This window comes from Thunnus albacares, chromosome 16 (genome assembly GCF_914725855.1).
Source record: "Thunnus albacares chromosome 16, fThuAlb1.1, whole genome shotgun sequence".
NCBI lineage: Eukaryota > Metazoa > Chordata > Actinopteri > Scombriformes > Scombridae > Thunnus > Thunnus albacares.
The window spans coordinates 27,561,523-27,579,174 of record NC_058121.1 but is presented as its reverse complement, the minus strand read 5'-3'; the positions used below and the strand labels follow the sequence as shown (position 1 = coordinate 27,579,174).

The 17,652-nt window shown below is 38.8% G+C and overlaps 1 protein-coding gene across 1 annotated transcript in view; it reads right to left on the bottom strand.

The window, feature by feature from the left end:
• Window positions 1-17,652, bottom strand: part of ift172 (intraflagellar transport 172) — a 46,078-nt gene that overhangs the window by 9,570 nt on the left and 18,856 nt on the right. The window contains exons 23-41 of the mRNA XM_044376294.1: window positions 17,068-17,146; window positions 16,785-16,905; window positions 16,142-16,286; window positions 13,885-13,974; window positions 13,543-13,640; window positions 13,130-13,265; window positions 11,575-11,691; window positions 10,498-10,640; window positions 9,958-10,051; window positions 9,782-9,846; window positions 9,180-9,360; window positions 8,891-9,000; window positions 7,086-7,215; window positions 3,352-3,450; window positions 3,025-3,134; window positions 1,902-1,965; window positions 1,662-1,748; window positions 1,241-1,357; window positions 17-127 (exon numbers count right to left, since the gene is read on the bottom strand). Of these exons, the coding sequence (XP_044232229.1) occupies window positions 17-127; window positions 1,241-1,357; window positions 1,662-1,748; window positions 1,902-1,965; window positions 3,025-3,134; window positions 3,352-3,450; window positions 7,086-7,215; window positions 8,891-9,000; window positions 9,180-9,360; window positions 9,782-9,846; window positions 9,958-10,051; window positions 10,498-10,640; window positions 11,575-11,691; window positions 13,130-13,265; window positions 13,543-13,640; window positions 13,885-13,974; window positions 16,142-16,286; window positions 16,785-16,905; window positions 17,068-17,146 (2,097 nt within the window). The remainder of the gene's footprint in view (window positions 1-16; window positions 128-1,240; window positions 1,358-1,661; window positions 1,749-1,901; window positions 1,966-3,024; window positions 3,135-3,351; window positions 3,451-7,085; window positions 7,216-8,890; window positions 9,001-9,179; window positions 9,361-9,781; window positions 9,847-9,957; window positions 10,052-10,497; window positions 10,641-11,574; window positions 11,692-13,129; window positions 13,266-13,542; window positions 13,641-13,884; window positions 13,975-16,141; window positions 16,287-16,784; window positions 16,906-17,067; window positions 17,147-17,652) is intronic.

Below are 17,652 nucleotides of genomic sequence, written 5' to 3'. Positions count from 1 at the left end.
TTCGTTGTTGTTTTACCAGCTGCAGCAAGAAATTGCGGAGGTCGGCCCATATGCGGTAAGCTTCTGGTCCATCAGTGTCGGGAATGTTTATCAGGTCCAGAAACAGGCGCTTGTAGATGTTGAAGTTCTGAGAGTAAAAATTGTGAAATGTATTTATTGGTTAGATATCTGTGCTGGTAAATAAACACACAGAAAAAAGAAAGGCAAGTAAACAAGAGATGTCTCATATCTGTGATTAACAAGTGAAGCGGCTGGTCTTCAAACTCTATTTTTTTAACATCAGAACACTTGTGGAGAAGATCGAGACAGTAGAGAGATGACAGGAAACGAGAGAAGAAAGAAGCTGATGAGAGATATCGACAGACACCTGATGGTGTTATTTTACACGTTCATCATAGAATCAGTCCTTATTTTCTCACTGATCTGTTGTGATGGGAATTTAAATGTATGAAACAAGAATCAATCAGGAAACATAGTCGAGGCAGCGAGTAAAATCACTGGTGAACAGCAGACAAATCACACAGAAATCCTGTCTTTAAGGAATGTCCCTTCTGGTCAGTCATACAGGTTTACATACATTTGGTGAAAACAGTTTGAAGTTTTCATTTATCCCAAATGCAAGAAGCGCTCTTAACGGCCTCTTGGTTCCTCGCACAACTTAGCACTTTATTTCTCATCTTTATTCGTCTTGTTGCTGTTTTCTTTGCTTTAACATAACATCTTTATTGTCTGAATTGCATGTATAGTACCAGGTACTTGTAATGTCTTAAAGTCTTGTATTGTTGTCATGGTTTTGTGTTATTATGCTGCCTTGCTGCAAAAAGACTTTCCTCTAATGGGACAATAAAGATCTGAACTGATGTGAACAACATGCAGTAAAGGTCTGATGTCAGAGTCAAACTGCAGACGTTGCAGTTATGTGGCATAAACCTTAAAGAGTAGTGAGCTACCGGGGGCAGTAACTGTTTAAGTTTCACAAGAGTAGATACACTCTCAGTCTCATTAAGTGTTTTTTGATACAAGTTCAGCTTTAATGGCCATAAGTGGCATTTAGGAAGGTGAGCTGACATGTACTGAAGCACATGTTTGTGAGAAAACCCTAAAGGAGCGTTTGCAGAACTTTATTCAATCCAAGCTTTCAGGCTGATTTGGCAGCAAAACAGTTTAGAGGATAATAAATGAATGGAAGCCTGTGTGTGTGTGTGTGTGTGTATGTGTGTGTGTGTGTGTGTGTGTGCACCTGAGGGTTAGGTGGTGCTCCATGCTGTATGTAGAGCTGCAGGGCCTTCGGAGCTTCTTCCTCCTTGATGAGGTGTGTGGCGTACAGAGCGACGTACTTATGGAGGATCTTAAAGTTCTGTTAAAGAACAAACAAACAAACGTCTCAGGCATAATGAGAAGAACTGAAGACTACGTTTTATGACCAGAACCTCTGACCACACGATATTCACTCTGGTGTGAAAGAAAAACGTTCTCAGAGAAATATTTACATTCATGCATTTTTACTTACTAAAATCTTCAAACCACATAACACCATCAACAGCTTTTACTCAAAGATTAATGGTCAAATGGATGGTTCATGAGCAGATTTTTAACCGTTTAAAGGCTTTGTCTGTGATCTAAACTTGACATTTCACAGTTCACATTAAATAATAAAGTACCTGTTTAGATGCCGTATCCAGACATTTCTCCCACTGGCCTCTCTCTGCATACATGTCCAGAGCTGCCATGACGTCCACACCCACCAGCTGAACACACACACAGTCATACATGTTAAAGAAACGCCTGTCAGTCAGTTAAGTGACATTTTATGCACATTAGATTAATACTATGGCACTATTTTGTCAATAAAATGACTCGTGTTGGATGCAGTGTGTAACAGAGTGTATATATGTACGTACAGAGTCCACTTTGCCTTGGTTCTTGAGGTGCTCTTTGTATTTCTGGTCCACATAGTCCTCATACCTGCAATATAGAGCAAAGATATTTAAAATTGAATATATTTAAGAGATTTTAAGAGTGTTTAAATTGGTAAAAAAAAAAAAAAAAAGTTGGTAGCACATTGAAAATACCCAGAATATCTCTCTTCTTCTAGTAAGTAAGTAAAAAGTTTATAAAACTAAAAAATAACATCACAAAAAACAACAAGATAGAATTTATAAAACAGCAAAACATCAGTTTAAAAAAGCTCATTTGCTTATGAAGAAAAGAGAGAAATCACAGCAGTAGTTCAGTTAATGTGGGTTTCAAATTCTGGTATTTAAGTATTTTAAGTATTGTTAGTATTTTAAGTTCATGTTTAAAATTACATATTTAGTGTCTGATTGTGTTTGTTTCTGATGTTGATTGATTGATTTTAGATGCAGTGTCAGTCTTTGCCACCGTGTCACCTATCAGTCCCTCCAGGATTTCACAGAGTTTTGTTGTGATTATTGAGGCCAAAATGTTTGATTTTGCAGCAGCTTTTCTTAAAAATTACAACACAATTTGCAATGTTTTATGTGCTCTTATTGTGGTAATTGGGAAAAATTGCACACAAAGGAAAATAAACTGCTACCAATGAAGAGCCATATATAAAAAATCATCCTGCACATCACAGAAACAACTACATCTCAGTGCTAACTTTGAATGTATTTTCTGAACATGAGAACCATGGGCTCAAATTTATACAAAAAAACCCCCCAAACTGTACTTGAGTTCCATTTAAAAGCCTTTATTAAACAATCTTTCACCTCACCGCACCCATTCTTATGTTTGAAGTAGATTATATCTTTGCTGCCTGAACCATATCAGCTTTTCTTCTTCTGACTAACTGAATGCAAACCTCATTTGTGAATGTGGCGACTCTTCCTGTCCGTGTGTCAAAGTGTCCTTGAGCAAGACACTGAACCCTGCGTTGCTCCGATGGTCAGGTCAGCACCTTGCATGGCAGCTCTGCCGCCATCAGTGTGTATGTGTTTGTGTGTGTGTGTGTGTGTGTGTGTGTGTGTGTGTGTGTGTGTGTGTGTGTGTGTGTTTTATAACCTTGGCTCCAGCTCCTTGGCGACTCTCTTGGCTTTGTTCCACTCCTCGCCCTCAATGAAGACATCGATCGCCTCTTTGATTAGGTCCATGTTTAAGTAGAGCTCAGCAGCCTTGAACATGCAAATCCAAACAAACCATTAGTGAAATCAGATTAATTAAATACATTTATATGGTATCTATAAACATCTGAGGCTGATTCATACCAACAATTTATTAAATGTACAAAATATTTACTCTATTGCTCCTTATTATTAATCAAGGCCAATGTAGTGTGTGTGTGTGTGTGTGTGTGTGTGTGTGTGTGTATGTGTGTGTGTGTTGACCTACAGCATTGTACTTCCTCAGCTGTGTCAGGCGAGGTCCGACCACCTGGATCACCTCCACCGCTCGCTCGCCACTGAGGAACTTGATGGACAATTCTGCTGCCTGGCAACACAAAACAAACAACACGCACATGTGAAATACAACACTAACAGAACAAACAGGGTTCAAAACAATCTGATATTTAACAGGAGTATGTAAGTGTTTTAAAAGAAACAACACAACAACAGAGGATATTAAAAAAGACTGGGAAAAGGAGTTAGACATAGAGATACTGGGAGATATTTTGGAGGAGACATTGAAATATGTTCATTATTTTTCCATTAATGTTAGACACTGTTTAATACTATTTATATATCTATAATACTGTAGATTGCACTACTCAGGAGTAAAGTTACACAAAGTATTTTCAGATGTATCTCCAGTGTGTGAGTAGTGTATATTTTCTGGGCGATGGTCAACACTTCGGTGGAGAGAAGCACACACGAGCCTTTGATGTCTTAATGCTGAGAATGTTTATTGAAGTTACTTGATCAAGGAGAACCGTAAACAGCGAACATCCAAGTTGGTGTAACTCGGATGCTGTCTCTTTCCGTTCTCTCCTCTGAAAGTCTGAGTCTTTGGTCTTTAACCCGAGCAGATCGGCCTACAATATGAAAAATTAATTGGTTCACTAGTTTCTAAACAAAGGACTGCACTTTACCCGTGACATCATTAGTCACGTTGCATTGAGCCTCAGGTCATTGTCAACACATTTTGGCTACACGTTCCACCTATCTGTGTTGTCTAGAAGGCTCCTCTCTGACCTTGGCTTACCATGGCGATGCTGGTATACTCTTTATCAGAGAGGTTTCTGCTTTCACCAAAACATCACAGACAGCTGAGGATTAAGAATTACAGCGTGACCTCAGGGCTCAGTTTTGACCCAATTTGTCACTCAATTTGTAACCCCTAAAGATCCTCAAATACAAGAATACTGGGACCTAAATATATGTCTATCTTTTCTCAAAGTTGCTCAACATTCACATTAGTCCAGATTAAAAGTCTCCTCAACTCAAAAATGTGTTTTTCTTCTTGTTTCTTCGGTTGGATGTTTGAGCTTCTCTGTGCCGAATATGTTTCCACATTCATCTGCTGAAGGACTAAAGTTTCTCTGAGCTCACTGATAATCTGATTTTAAGGGGCGGGTCTATGAGCAGGATTTGTGACATCACAAATAGTTTGGAGGCCAATCATGTTCCAATATTCAACTCACACAAGTGTTATATGGAAACTTGAAGCCTCCAGTGCACAAACACTGAGAACAGACTTTACAGTGAAGTAGGAGACATCTTGAACAATATTTACAGATTCATAGATTTTTTTAATGAGGGAGAAGAAGGAGACACCATTTTAAGGATTTGAATGTGTTTTTTTGTAAAAACTATATAACTCCCTATTGTTCCAAGCAGAGTATCTTTAAATATCTCAATACATGTCTGGAGGGGATCTTTAACGTCTGAGGATGTGACGAAGCTTCAGGTGGCCCAGTGACACTTGATGTCCAACAATATTCTTAATGCAAAGAAACTGATGCTGATCTTTTGGAAAAAGTAGGAAGTGCCGTCATTCAGGCAATGGACTCTCTGTTAGATATATTAAGAATTTGAAAAAATTTGGCAGCCACTACTTCTGCACTTCTAAGTATGATTGAGATGGTGTATATTAGATGACTCAGAGCTCTGAAGGAGGACATGGGACTGATGAGGATGTTGTTTTGTTCTATTGTTGTTTAAACTTTGTCTGGGTGGATTTGAAGGGTTGTGTTTTAAGTCTGTTGTACTTGTCCTCAGTTTAAGTTTCATATTGTGTATGTCTCCATGGTGTATTGGTTGTTATATATGGAAAAAAGAAGCTTAATGTGTAATACATTACTGACATAAGGTTGCTTCTTAATAAATAACATTTGAAAGCAGTGTTTAAAAGAAACCAGTTGATTTTACTTCCTGGAGAGAAGCAGATGTAATAGCTTCATCTATCTGTCCTTTTGTCTGCAATCATCACTGCTTCTTGTAAAACAAGTGATTGGACTGAAATCTAATGTGCATATTCAGGCTCCCTGCAGGATGACCCTTTGACCTCTCCTCGAACACCACCAGGAGACCAAACATTAAATTTTCAAATGAGCCTCCATTATCTCTCTTTCTCACACAGAGGCAACATTTGCTGACTTTATTCAAATTCCCAATTCCCATTTCCCATATTGATCTTTAAGACCCCCTGACCTTTCCTTTAGCACCACTCTCAGACCAACCATTCAAATTTCAAATGATCTGATCTCCATCTCACTAAAGTCAATAACACACAATATTTGCGGTGCACCTTGAGGCTCCCAGCAGAAGGAAATCTATTGATGTTGGTGACACTTTGACCTTTTCCTTTCTGCCACCATCAGGAAAATGTTGGCTACCATTATGTACCTATCTGTCATATATCCTCTACAATGTAGAATGTGATGCTGATGGCTCATTGGTGAAATTAGATTTTCAGCTTTTATGTTTATGTTGCAGATAAATTCAGACTGTGTTCTGCTTATTATATTTTTTGTTTTCCATTCAATTTATTTCGGCAAAGCTTGTTTTGAGTTGCACTGTCGGTCGCTCTCAATATCTCAACAACTATTTAATAGGATTGTCATTAAATTTCGTACAGACATTAATGTTCCCCAGAGGAGAATCCTACTAACTTGTGGTGAACACCTTACATTTCCTCTAGCGCCACCATGAGGTTAAGATTTGTGATTCAAATTGAAACATTTCGAAAACTATTTGATGCATTAACATGAAATTTACAGCATATATTCACTGTCTCTGGAAGATAAACTCTTTCAGCTTTGGTGATCCTCTGACTTTTACTCTTGTGTCACTAGCAGTTTACAGTTTTCACTCATGCTGTGATATACAGTAATTCAACATCTACACGTTGGATTGGTGCAAAATCTGTTACAGACATTCATGGTCACTAGAAGATGTGTTCTACTGACTTTGGGGATCCTCTGACTTTTCCTCTCGCGTCACCATTAGCTCGACTTTTTAGTTCTTTATTGAAGTATCTTGACGGTAATTGGATGGATCGCTGTGAAATTTAGTTCACACATTCATGGTCGTCAGAGGATAAATTGAACTTTGATTCCCTGACATTTTATTTATTGCTGTTATCTGGTCAAAATTTCAATTTGTCCAAAACTTGAGTTTATAACCAAACACCTGCAAAACTAATGACATTCCCATCAGCCTCTGCTGCACTCTGTGCTAATTAGAAAATGTTTGCATGCTAATGCGCTAAACCAAGATGGTGAACATAGTGAACATTACACCTGATAAATATCAAGATGCTAGCATTATTAGCATGTTAGCATGCATTTAGCTCAAACAGAACCTCATGGGGCTGCTAGCATGGCTGTAAACTCTTAGTCTCATTCATTAGTGTTTCAGAATTGAACGTGGCAATGCGAAGCTCCTTTGTGGAACTGAAACAAGCAGATAAATTATTTCTCTACTAAAACACTTGCAAATGAGCAATACCTACTCTTTTATATAAAAAATATTTCCTATAGATTTATTTGTTTTGCCACCAGGTGGATGTGTATAGTGTTAAATATAATGTTAAACATTGTCAATATGGCAATTAACTAAACTGTATTTATGCTGGACGGACCAGGTGTAAATCTTTTAGACAGACAGAAGGAAGGAAAACTTTACCTTCATCCAGCATTTCTCCATCAGGGCTGTGTTAGAGTCGTCCTTCACTTTGAGGTAACACTCCACTGCCCGACTGTATTCACCCGACTGTTCCCACTCCCTGGCCTGTTCCAGCAGGCCCTCCACACCACTGAGCCCAGCAACAAACACACAGACATACATACGAGGAGACACAAACAGATAGGACAATCGTGATGTTGCTTCAGGTATCATAAAGCTCCAACTATAACTGTGTGCTCCAGATCTCATCTTTCCAGAAATCCGATAATCATATCAGGCTCATTTCAGCACTATTTTGAGGTACTACAGTGTCAAATATAAAACAAATCACTATTAAACATGTTGTACAGCCAAAGTAGTCAAGGTTTTTTTTTTTTTAACCAAAAAGTAAGAATAATTCAATTTATTCAGCTTTTTTGTCATACTCAAAATAAAGTCTGGTGATTCTAAGATGAAGATAATAATAAATAAAACAGACTCAACAAACTGGCTGCACCAGAGCGTGCCACCAACATTTAACACCAGTCCAATAAATCATTCCAGTATGAGTATCCACTTTTATCATCAGGTATCAATAGATGGTCCAACAGGAAACAGCTTCATTAAGTGTTCCCACTGTTGATTTAATGCAACAGTGTCTTTCAAAAGGAGGGAACACTGTTGTTTCCACTCTAGTTGGGAGCCATTTAATGCACTGTGTGTGGAAAAAAACAGTTTAAACATATTATACATTTAAATCCCAGACTTTCTTGTCTGTATTTCATCACATATTTCTCAATTCCCACTGCACATGACAAGCAGCAACCATGTAGTTCACCCTATTTAATCACTAAGCATATTTATTTTTCCATCTCCTTTTTGTTCTTGATTTCTTTTTCATTAGCTCACATTTCACATCATTTCATGTAACATGCAGATTTAAGCTGAAAGGTTTAAATCTTAAATAAAAAGGCATTAACTAACTAAAGTTCTAACATTGCTTATAGATGCCTAAAAGAAACAGGAAGCTTTGCACTTAGCTGGAGCCTGAGTTTCAAAAATATGCAGAAATAATTGAGTTTTTTTCTCTCTCTCTTCCTCATTCGTTTCCATTGGTAACTTTTGATGTTTTCTCCCACAAGTCATTAAAGAAGAAGAGGAGATGGGAGCATAAGAGCTGCGTGCTGCTGGTTTACTGGCTAACGAGCTATTCCTTGTTGGGAGTTTCAATTTGGGGATAACACACAAGCTGTGTTTTAATAAAGCATCAAACTGACGCTTTGTGCATAGATTATACTGGTGGGCTGGTGGGGAGAGGCTGTAAAATGTTCATAGTGAATTTTTGTGGGTTCCCTCTGGAATTTGAGAAGACTCCTAATAAAGACTTGAGACCCCAGAGACACAACAGGTCAAACAAATCCTGTACAAACTCTTAAAGTGATGTCGATAGACAAATAATTAACTGGCAACATTTTTGTAACTGATCATCATTTTTCCCAGTTTTCCATGATAGTAAACTCAACATCTTTGGGTTTTTGACTGTTGGGCTTCAAGGAATATGGATCCTCATTTTTATGACATTATACACTGAACAATCAATTGATAATTAAAGAAAATAACTGTCAGACCTTTTGATAATGGAAATAATTGGTTGCAGTCTTACAGTACTCCAATGATGGAATAATATTACTACTACTACTAGTTTTGTTTGTGCAGTTTGATAAAACACAACTTTACAACAATTGTGCTCAATATAAACACAATTATTAAAGTCATACAACTAGATTCCCTCAAGAAGGAGGATGGAGGACGTCTTAAATTCTCACCGGATTCCCTTCTTGGCCGTCTCCTTCTCGTATTCCTCCTGAAGCAACGAGAGCTTGTTGGGGAGGTATTCCTTACAGATACGCATCGCATCGCTCCACATGTCAGCATCCTGAGAAACACAAATACGCAACAATGTTTGATCAGCAATTTTAGACAAACATGTATCTCCAAAAAGATCTTTTCATAGAAAATATAGGATTTATAGAAAATAAAGTAAAAGTTCTACTTCTACACATGAAAATTTGTGAGTCTTTTATTGTTTTTTTCTAAAGTGAGTTTGGCTGTTACCTTGTAATATTTAACAGCCAGGTCGGGTCTCTGGGCTCGGAGCAGGAAGGCTTCAGCCTTCTGGAAATCTTTCTGTTCAAAGCAGAACTTGGCTTGGCCAACCAGAACCTCAGACACACTCTCTGGATCGTGGCTCTCAGCTACCCGCTGCGCATTGGTCCAGTCTTTGTTGTGGACGTACCTGGAAGAGTCGACACACACATGCCCAGAAAACAATACAACATATCAGCTTTTTTGGATTAGTTGAAATCCTGTTTCCGTTTCCCTGAATGTCTTTCAACAAGAACAGACACATGAACTCTCAGCTCAGCGTTAGAAAACCGCTTCAAAGCAGCTTTAAACAAGTTGATTTTCATAACTTATTGAAATGAGCTGAAAGCAGAAGCTTGGTGAGTCAGTTAAATCCTCCAGCTCTACGGGGGATGATGCCAGTATTCAGAAAGAACTTCCATCACAGATAGGTGGATGGTTTGACAGCCTGATGTATCTGCAAGCTGACATAAATCTACCCCAACGCTAATAAATCCTGATCAGCTGACATTATTACCACGAATCTAAACAAGTTAGCATGATCAATAAATCCCATCTTCTTCAGTACTCACATGAGCACAGCTTCTTTCGGCTTTCCTGCTTTGATGAACTCAACTTCGGCCTCAGCAAACTTTCCCTGGAAGAGGAAGTGAGAGGATTTTGTGTTAGTAATATTTACTGAGATGTAGTGACCAGAGCATGACAATGACGAAAGCTATTGTATAAAACAGGACTGTAGCAGATTCACCTCATCTTCCAGGTAGATGGCGTGTTTGAGGTGGATCTCAGGGATCTTCTCCTTACATGAAAGACGAGCCAAATCAAAGGCGAAGTCAAATGACCTGGAGAGAAGAGGAAGAGCATAAAATCGCTAACTGTATATTGGATGGATGGATGGATGGATGACCTGCCAGCTTATTAAACCCAGCAGATGTGTCTCCTGGGGGATGGACATGTTCTGCTGTCGTTATCAGCACTTATATCTTTAGCTGAGCAACTTGACAATTCACAATTCTCTTTATGGGACTGATCGACTATCATGGCTGCTGAAAATTCAGTAATTTTGAATTTTTATTTGATTTTATTTTAATTCATTTATGGAGATTAAATGCTGAATATTTCCAGCCAGACAAGAGAATCACTAAAACCTCTTCCGTTATGAAATGTCATGCATTTTCCTTTGAGTTTTTAAATGGGTCAAATCGATACTCAAGATACGAGTGAATGAAAGTGAATCATGAGATTATATGTAGAACGTGCTGGATCAATGTGCTCTGGCGCAGCTCACAGGTTATTTGAAGCGGATTCGATGGCGTATTCCAGCAGACCGAACTTGTTGAGCAGCTTGACAGCCGCCTCTCCTCCCAGGCTCCTGGCCCACAGATAGGCCACCTGCTTCTGCGCACCTGCACCTCCATGGCTCTTAGCCACCTGACACACACACACACACACGTATACATATATGTAAATATATATATATATATATATATATATATATATATATCACTATGGGAGTCTTTCAGCGGTGTGTCTCTCTGATCCATTACCACAGATAATCCCAGAGAAAATCATTTTGCTATAAAGTTGCAGCGATCCCACATTAGCAATAAATGCAACAATGTTCTTTCTAAGAGGGCTGATCACTCAGGAAACTATATTACAATAAAGCAATAAGCATTACACTGTTTCAGACTGCCAATATATTTATATGATGAGAAATTTATACAAAAAAATTCACAGCTGAAATAACCTTCTACTACAAAAAAGCAGTATTAATATAAAAATGTGTTTTATCTCTTCCCTGATTATTTTACGTTCTTTATTACTTTAACTGTGATTTTTAGCTTCTTTCTAATTGTTGAAGTGGAATGTGATAGCCATCTTTTTTGTTGTTGTAGAAAACTTGGTGTTTGGATTGAATCAGTAGTGACTCCTACAGCGTCTTTCTGATATTACCACTGAGGGACACTTGCGTCTGATTTTTTTTTTAAATTCAATGCATTGTGCCTTTAATCAAAAGTCACTTAAAGACATATTTTCAATCCATGCTAATCAAAAGACCATGTTTGACAGCCAAGTTAACATTTTTGACTGACATGAAACTTAAATTTGTGTATTTTATTGTATTTATTTTTAGCAAGAAGTACAAGTGTCACTGAAACAACCACCACCGAAGCTTTAGTGTAGCATAACTGACAAGTTGATGTTGTTGTTATTTATTCTCGACCAACAACGTCTCAAAGATGGATGTGGATGAACTGTGAGGGGGTTTAAGACATTAGACGTACAAAACTCTTCACTATCTTGGAAATGTAAGTGGATTAACGGCTAGCACGCCAACAAAACAAGTGTAGACCGTATGTACCCTGTATGCCTCCTCCCACATATCGTTGACTCGGTACATGTGGACCGCAGCCTTCCACTCTTCAGCCTCCATGAAGTGATACTCTGCCTCTGAGAACCTGGATTCAGCCTCCAACTCCTACAAGAAACACATAATATACGACATATATCAGGCACAGCAAGGCCTCACAATCCAACACTGATTATTTTTATAGAGAAAATGATGAGGCGTAAATTTGTAACACAACTATATCTACAGTAGATAATAAGAGCACTAAGGTAGAGTTGAAATATAGTAATAATGCTTTCATATCTCTTCAGCACGTTTTTTTCAAGGAAAACTGCTGACAAAACCCACTAAAAGCACTAAGTGATGAAATTCTATTGGATTTGTAAGGAATCTTTTTCTTGCGTTTATTTATTTATTTGTTTATTTATGTGTATTTCTCTCATCCGTTGCTGCCTGAGCTGTGCAAACTGATCTGACATGAGCTACAAGAATTTGAGGATGCTTGAGGATTTTTGTTAATGACCTGAATACGGTCTTGGATTTCTTTGTCTTACTTACAAATTAGTAAACAGGCAAAATAATTAAATGTAATTTAAATATGGAAATGACCGCAACAGTGAGTCTTTCCTTTATGAACGTTGCCACTGCAATACAGGAACCCATTAATCACTGAATCACTGCCTGCGTCCCTGAGTCATTGAGGTTTGGTGTTGTGTCCATTAACTGCTATTTTCACCAGTTGGAGATCAATCAATTTGTTGGAGTTTTGTGGGTGGGATTATGAATTGTGACGTTATTTTCCTTCAAAGCTATCTAGCTACCCAACTACATCCATGAGAACTAGTAACAGAAATAGTGACAGACATTAAAGCAGCTACAGAAGCTGTTAAACCCATTCAGAGGATATAGCCGGCGGTTTTCTATATTTTTCTTCAATTAATCAATGAATCCAAAGCCTGATATATCTTATTCCTCTGTGCAGTAGACCTCCGCTGTTGTCCAAAAACACGTCAATGAGCCAAACTGTTGTGCTACATTGTACATTGTAAATAATTTTAGTACAAATTCAAGAGTTTTCATATGCAGCACAACAAGCTAGCGAAGCTCTGTAAATGAGTGGCGTCTGCCGTACAAACATAAACATCACTGTTTTAAGTCTTTGGAGCTGTTTCTAAAAAAAAACCTAGTGTGACTGTGATCTTCCTGGTGAAGGAACATGTCACTTAGTGCAGCGGTGTGGTTTTAATGTGCGTTTTTAATAGTTTTTGGACAACAATGGAGGCCTTATCCTTTAAGTAGATCTCTCTTAAACCAGGATATTTCTTTGATCAAGGTGAAAAATGTTAAGTCAACTCCTCCTAGCGAATGTCAGCAGGTACGCAAGGTAGAAACATCACTCACCAACAACCCAACTCCCAACAACAAATCAACTAAAATTAACACAATGTCAGGTTGAATGAATGAAGTAAAATGGCAATTTTTGGGGGCATTCTCAAAAACTTAAATCTCAAGTTATTGATCCCGGTACTAGAGTTCATATTGTAGTCTTGATCACAGTGTACTGTACCTTGGCCAGGTGGAGGTGGGTCTCTGTCAGCAGGTCGGGATGATGTTTGGCCACCAAGCGAATAACATCATCAAACATCCGGTTCTTCTTATACATGGTGATGGCGAGATCAGGCTGCTTCACTGTGGCGAACAGCCTGCACAGAAACAAACTCACAATCATTAGCTGATTAACTGTTTTCTGCTTCTTTATCTTTGAGTAACTTATAAAAGACTTGACGTGTGAGGCGCCGCCGCGCTTTAGTCTAGAAATAATGGAAAGTCAGACAGCCGTGTCAAAACAGCGTCTGAAATTACCACCTGTCATCTGTCAGATACTTTTAAAACTTTTCTTTTCTTTTCTATAATTGAGGTCAGAGATCGATGCAGCCAACGATGCCGCATATTACTATAAATATAGTGATCTGCATTTACCTCTCAGCCTCCTTGAATTTCCCGTCTCTCTCCAGCTCCTGAGCTCTGCTGACATACAGAGCCATAACTTCCTCCTCTGTCATACACTTCACTGCCAACTGCAAGAAAATACATCCAACAACAACAGCCTTATTATTATTTCCCTGTAAAAATCCACCTCTGATATGAATTTATTCAATCTGACTCATTCAGGATGAAACAAAGGTAGAGTTTTTAGGACTATGGAGGTTAGTAAAAGCAGAGAAAATGATGAATATTTGTCATTTTAGGCTTTAAACAGTCAAATTTCTTCTTTTTACTTTACATACAGTACATATGTGTGAAGTTTGTGTCCCTACTGACCTTATGAGCCTCCTCCCAGCGGCCTGCAGCGGTGTACATGTCTATGGCATCTTTAATGTGACCTCCTTTCACAAACAGTTGCTCTGCCACCTACAGGCCATTAACACATAAAAACACACACAGACACACACTCATGAAATGTAAAATACAGCTCATATTTTTCTTCAGCAAGCTCAAAAATAAAATACAGTATCCACAGCACATGAATATATTAAAAAGGTGTGATCAAAACACAAAAAAAGCACTTATGAAAGAAATTTGTGAGCCTGTATTTGTACCTATAAGAACATAAAATGGTGTGCTGTCGATGGAAGAATTTCAGAGATTTGTGAGGAGGAAAGGTGAAGCGTCAAACTAGATTTTTGCAACACAAAGGCAAAAAGGATATTGAATTTATTATGCAACAAATGTACGTGCTGCTATTTTGTTCGTCCTGATTAAAACCTGTCTCGTCACTGTTTTCGCGGGATAATTTTTCTATTGAAATCACAGGTGTGTGAGAGAACTCTCTTTATTGTTTTAGTTTGCACTGAATTATACTTTCCTGCAACTTTCACAAGTTGAAGAGCAAAGAGCTTGTTATCTTAATTACTTTCTGTGAATATGCCGGTGGAGCAAACAGACTGAAATAGCCTGCTATTTTCAGAGCCTGGCAGTCTGTGGAGGCTGTTTGGCTCAGCTGAGCTCATCAGAATAAGCACAGCACACTGCGCTTCACCATCATCTATCGCTTCTTTTTCGCCTTTCTTTGTATTTATGCCTGAATTCTCGCTTTCTCTTCTCCCTTTCAACAGCCTCATATTTCTGGTATTCAGGCAAGTATTGTAACTATTGTTACAACCATCCAACCTGTCATTATTGCCAAAGCATCCTCAAGCAACCCCGCTGTGCACTATAGGGACTGAACTAAAGTTGATCCTGGGCTCTGACTCTCTGGTTGTGTAAATGTGTATGTGTACAGGGTTGTGTGTGTGTATATGAGTGTGTCATGGGTGACTGTATATATATCCCTGAGAGATGTGCAGAAATTATTTGCCAGTGGCAAAATGTCACAGCCTGCTTCATCCCCTCTGGCTGTTTTCATTGCACTGTCCTGTCAAACTCTGCTGTCCACAAGGCCGACTGTAACAGCGTTTAGTCTGGTTTATACATTATCTTTATGAAGTAAGTATGAATAAGAGGATTTATTAAGAAAAAGTCAAAATTAGTTTACTGCTAATTAAATGTCTACTATCTGTGGGCATGTTTGACAAGAAAAATTAATAAAATCACGTCACCAATAATAGAAAATCTCAAAGCTGCTTTAATTGTTGTTGTTGTCGTTTGGGCCACTTGGGGGCAGTGCTGTAAACACAGCGTTGATGCCTAATTTTCTAAAGTTGAAAATAAATAAAATAAAAATGTTAGCATATTTACACATCCTGCAGACACAGAGAAACATTGATGCTCTTTTAGCTCCGTTTTGTTCTGCACCAACTCCTGAAGGAAATATCTGGTTTTTATAACTTGCTAAATGCTTCACTAAGCTCACTAGCTAGTCGCTGACTGCGTCTATCTGCTGGTCATAAAAACCAAAATAATTGTCTGAAAAACACTAAAACACTTCTTAGAGCTGAGGGAAACTGCAGAGTCGGGTGATAATTCTCTGAGCTGGTCAGTATAAGCGGCTCCTTTCACATTACATGTAGTCACAACAGATTGTTAACATAAAAATATTGATTAGTGTAGCTTTAACAACTGTTTCTATGTGTATACATAATGACGATTGTAGTCCTGAATTGTCACTCGCCGATTTTGGACAGACAGACTCGTCGGGGATTCCTCCTGGTGAAGGATCTTGTGATGATTAAAATATTTGTATGAAACAAATGTTCGTATAAAACCCACTATTTGTGCTTTGCCGAATAATGTATTTGTATTTGGGCACAACCCTATCATGTAGTGTGTGCTTGGTATTAGTGAGTCCTCCTACGCTCATCGTACTGTACATCTTCTGGAAGCTAGCCAAACAACTCAAGACCAGAAATATCTGCTGCCTCTTTGTGAACAAAGGGGCACAAGTCGCCGTCAAGCTGGTGAAGCTCGTTCACACCACTGAGAGCAAAACCAATTACATCACCTGTTTCACCGAGAACACGTCATCGTTGATTACGTTTCATCTATACGGCATACTTCAGTGATCATCGCACGGAGGTCGTAGATCAGCTGTGTTTAGTTCAGTTCAACGCATCTTCATTTTCTTCCATATTTATCTCACCTCATAGTCCTGCATGGAGGCGTAGTACTGAGCTATCTTGACGTAGTACGTCCCTGCTGATGAATCCTCCTGTAACTCCAGGATGTGGACGGCTTTCTTCCACTGGCGAGCAGCGATGGCCGCCTCAATGGCTTTCACAGAGCAGCTACGGGGGGGCGGGGAGGGGCGAGAGGAAGATAATTCATACGTTTTAGCATATTTGTATGCAAATTTCATGAAATAAGCATAAACTCTGGATTGTATATTATGTTCTGTAGATAGTCATTAAGGTCTCCCACCTGATATTATTAATTGGCTGACATTAGGCCGAAATGGAGACACTTTTGGTTAAGGTTAGGATTAAAGTTTAATTTAATAGTTTTAGTGTTTAGTGGCTTTTTCAACCTGCACAGAATAAAAATCTGGGTGCTGACTACCTGTCTATATTTGGTATTTTTGAAGCATGAATACATGTTTAAAGATATCTCCTCTCATCTCCCTATTATGGTCTTGGCCATCTCTGTTGGATTGTTTTTTGTTTTTTTTTCTCCGTATCATCGTTCCCCCTCTCCATCTGTCCGAATCTTTGTCTCTTCACTCCTCTCTCTCTCTCTCTCTCTCTCTCTCTCTCTCTCTCTCTCCATCCCTCCCCTACGCGGCGTACCCTGCTTCAATGAAGTGGTTGATGGCGGCGTCCATCTGTTTCTGCTGGACGAGGTAGTCTCCCCAGGCCTCCTCCAGTTTCACCACCTCGGCAGGGAAGGCGAGGCGAGCCAGCTCCACCGCTACAGGAAACAGGAAGGAGAAACTTTATATCAGATACGCCTACCGTACACCTACACTCAACAATATACAGCCAACATACATCAGGCTTTGTATTAACTCAGATACAGCAAAGATTCTTTATTAGATTTATAATAAAGCTAGCTACATGTCGGATGATTTACCTTTCCTGAAGGCACCTCCTTTGCAGTAGCACTCCAAAGCTCTCTGGTTGTTCCTGATCTTCTCATACAGATCTCCTGCCTGGACACAACAGACAGAGAAAGATCTACTTACTTAGAGGAAATTAAATATTGCTAAGTCAGGATTGTTTGCCACTGATATGGTGGAGAGTTCACCAAACCTCCTCAATGTTTATGCACCTTTAAACTGGAACTTTGAGCTTCTTTGTCCCAGTGCAGGGAAATCTTAATGTTACAGTATGCAATGATATTTTTGGTAAAGACTGAGGTACATGGAGTGCAGATCCTCCCTGTTTCCTGTTTGTTTCTCTACTGTCTAATAAAGGCAAAAAAAAGGCTTGCAAACATATCAGCAGGTGTATTAATACCTTTTTAATACCTATGTTTCAGTTTTTATGTCCCACAGTACAAAATTCAGTTTCAGAGGCTTAACTGATGAAACCCTGCACCGTTAGGATACTTTCTGTTCTGAGATTTCATTCTCTTTAAGTCTCTTTCCCACCTGCTGCATAAACACAGATGGCTAGAAGAGAAGAATTTAGTCCTCAGACAAGCAGCGACACAGAG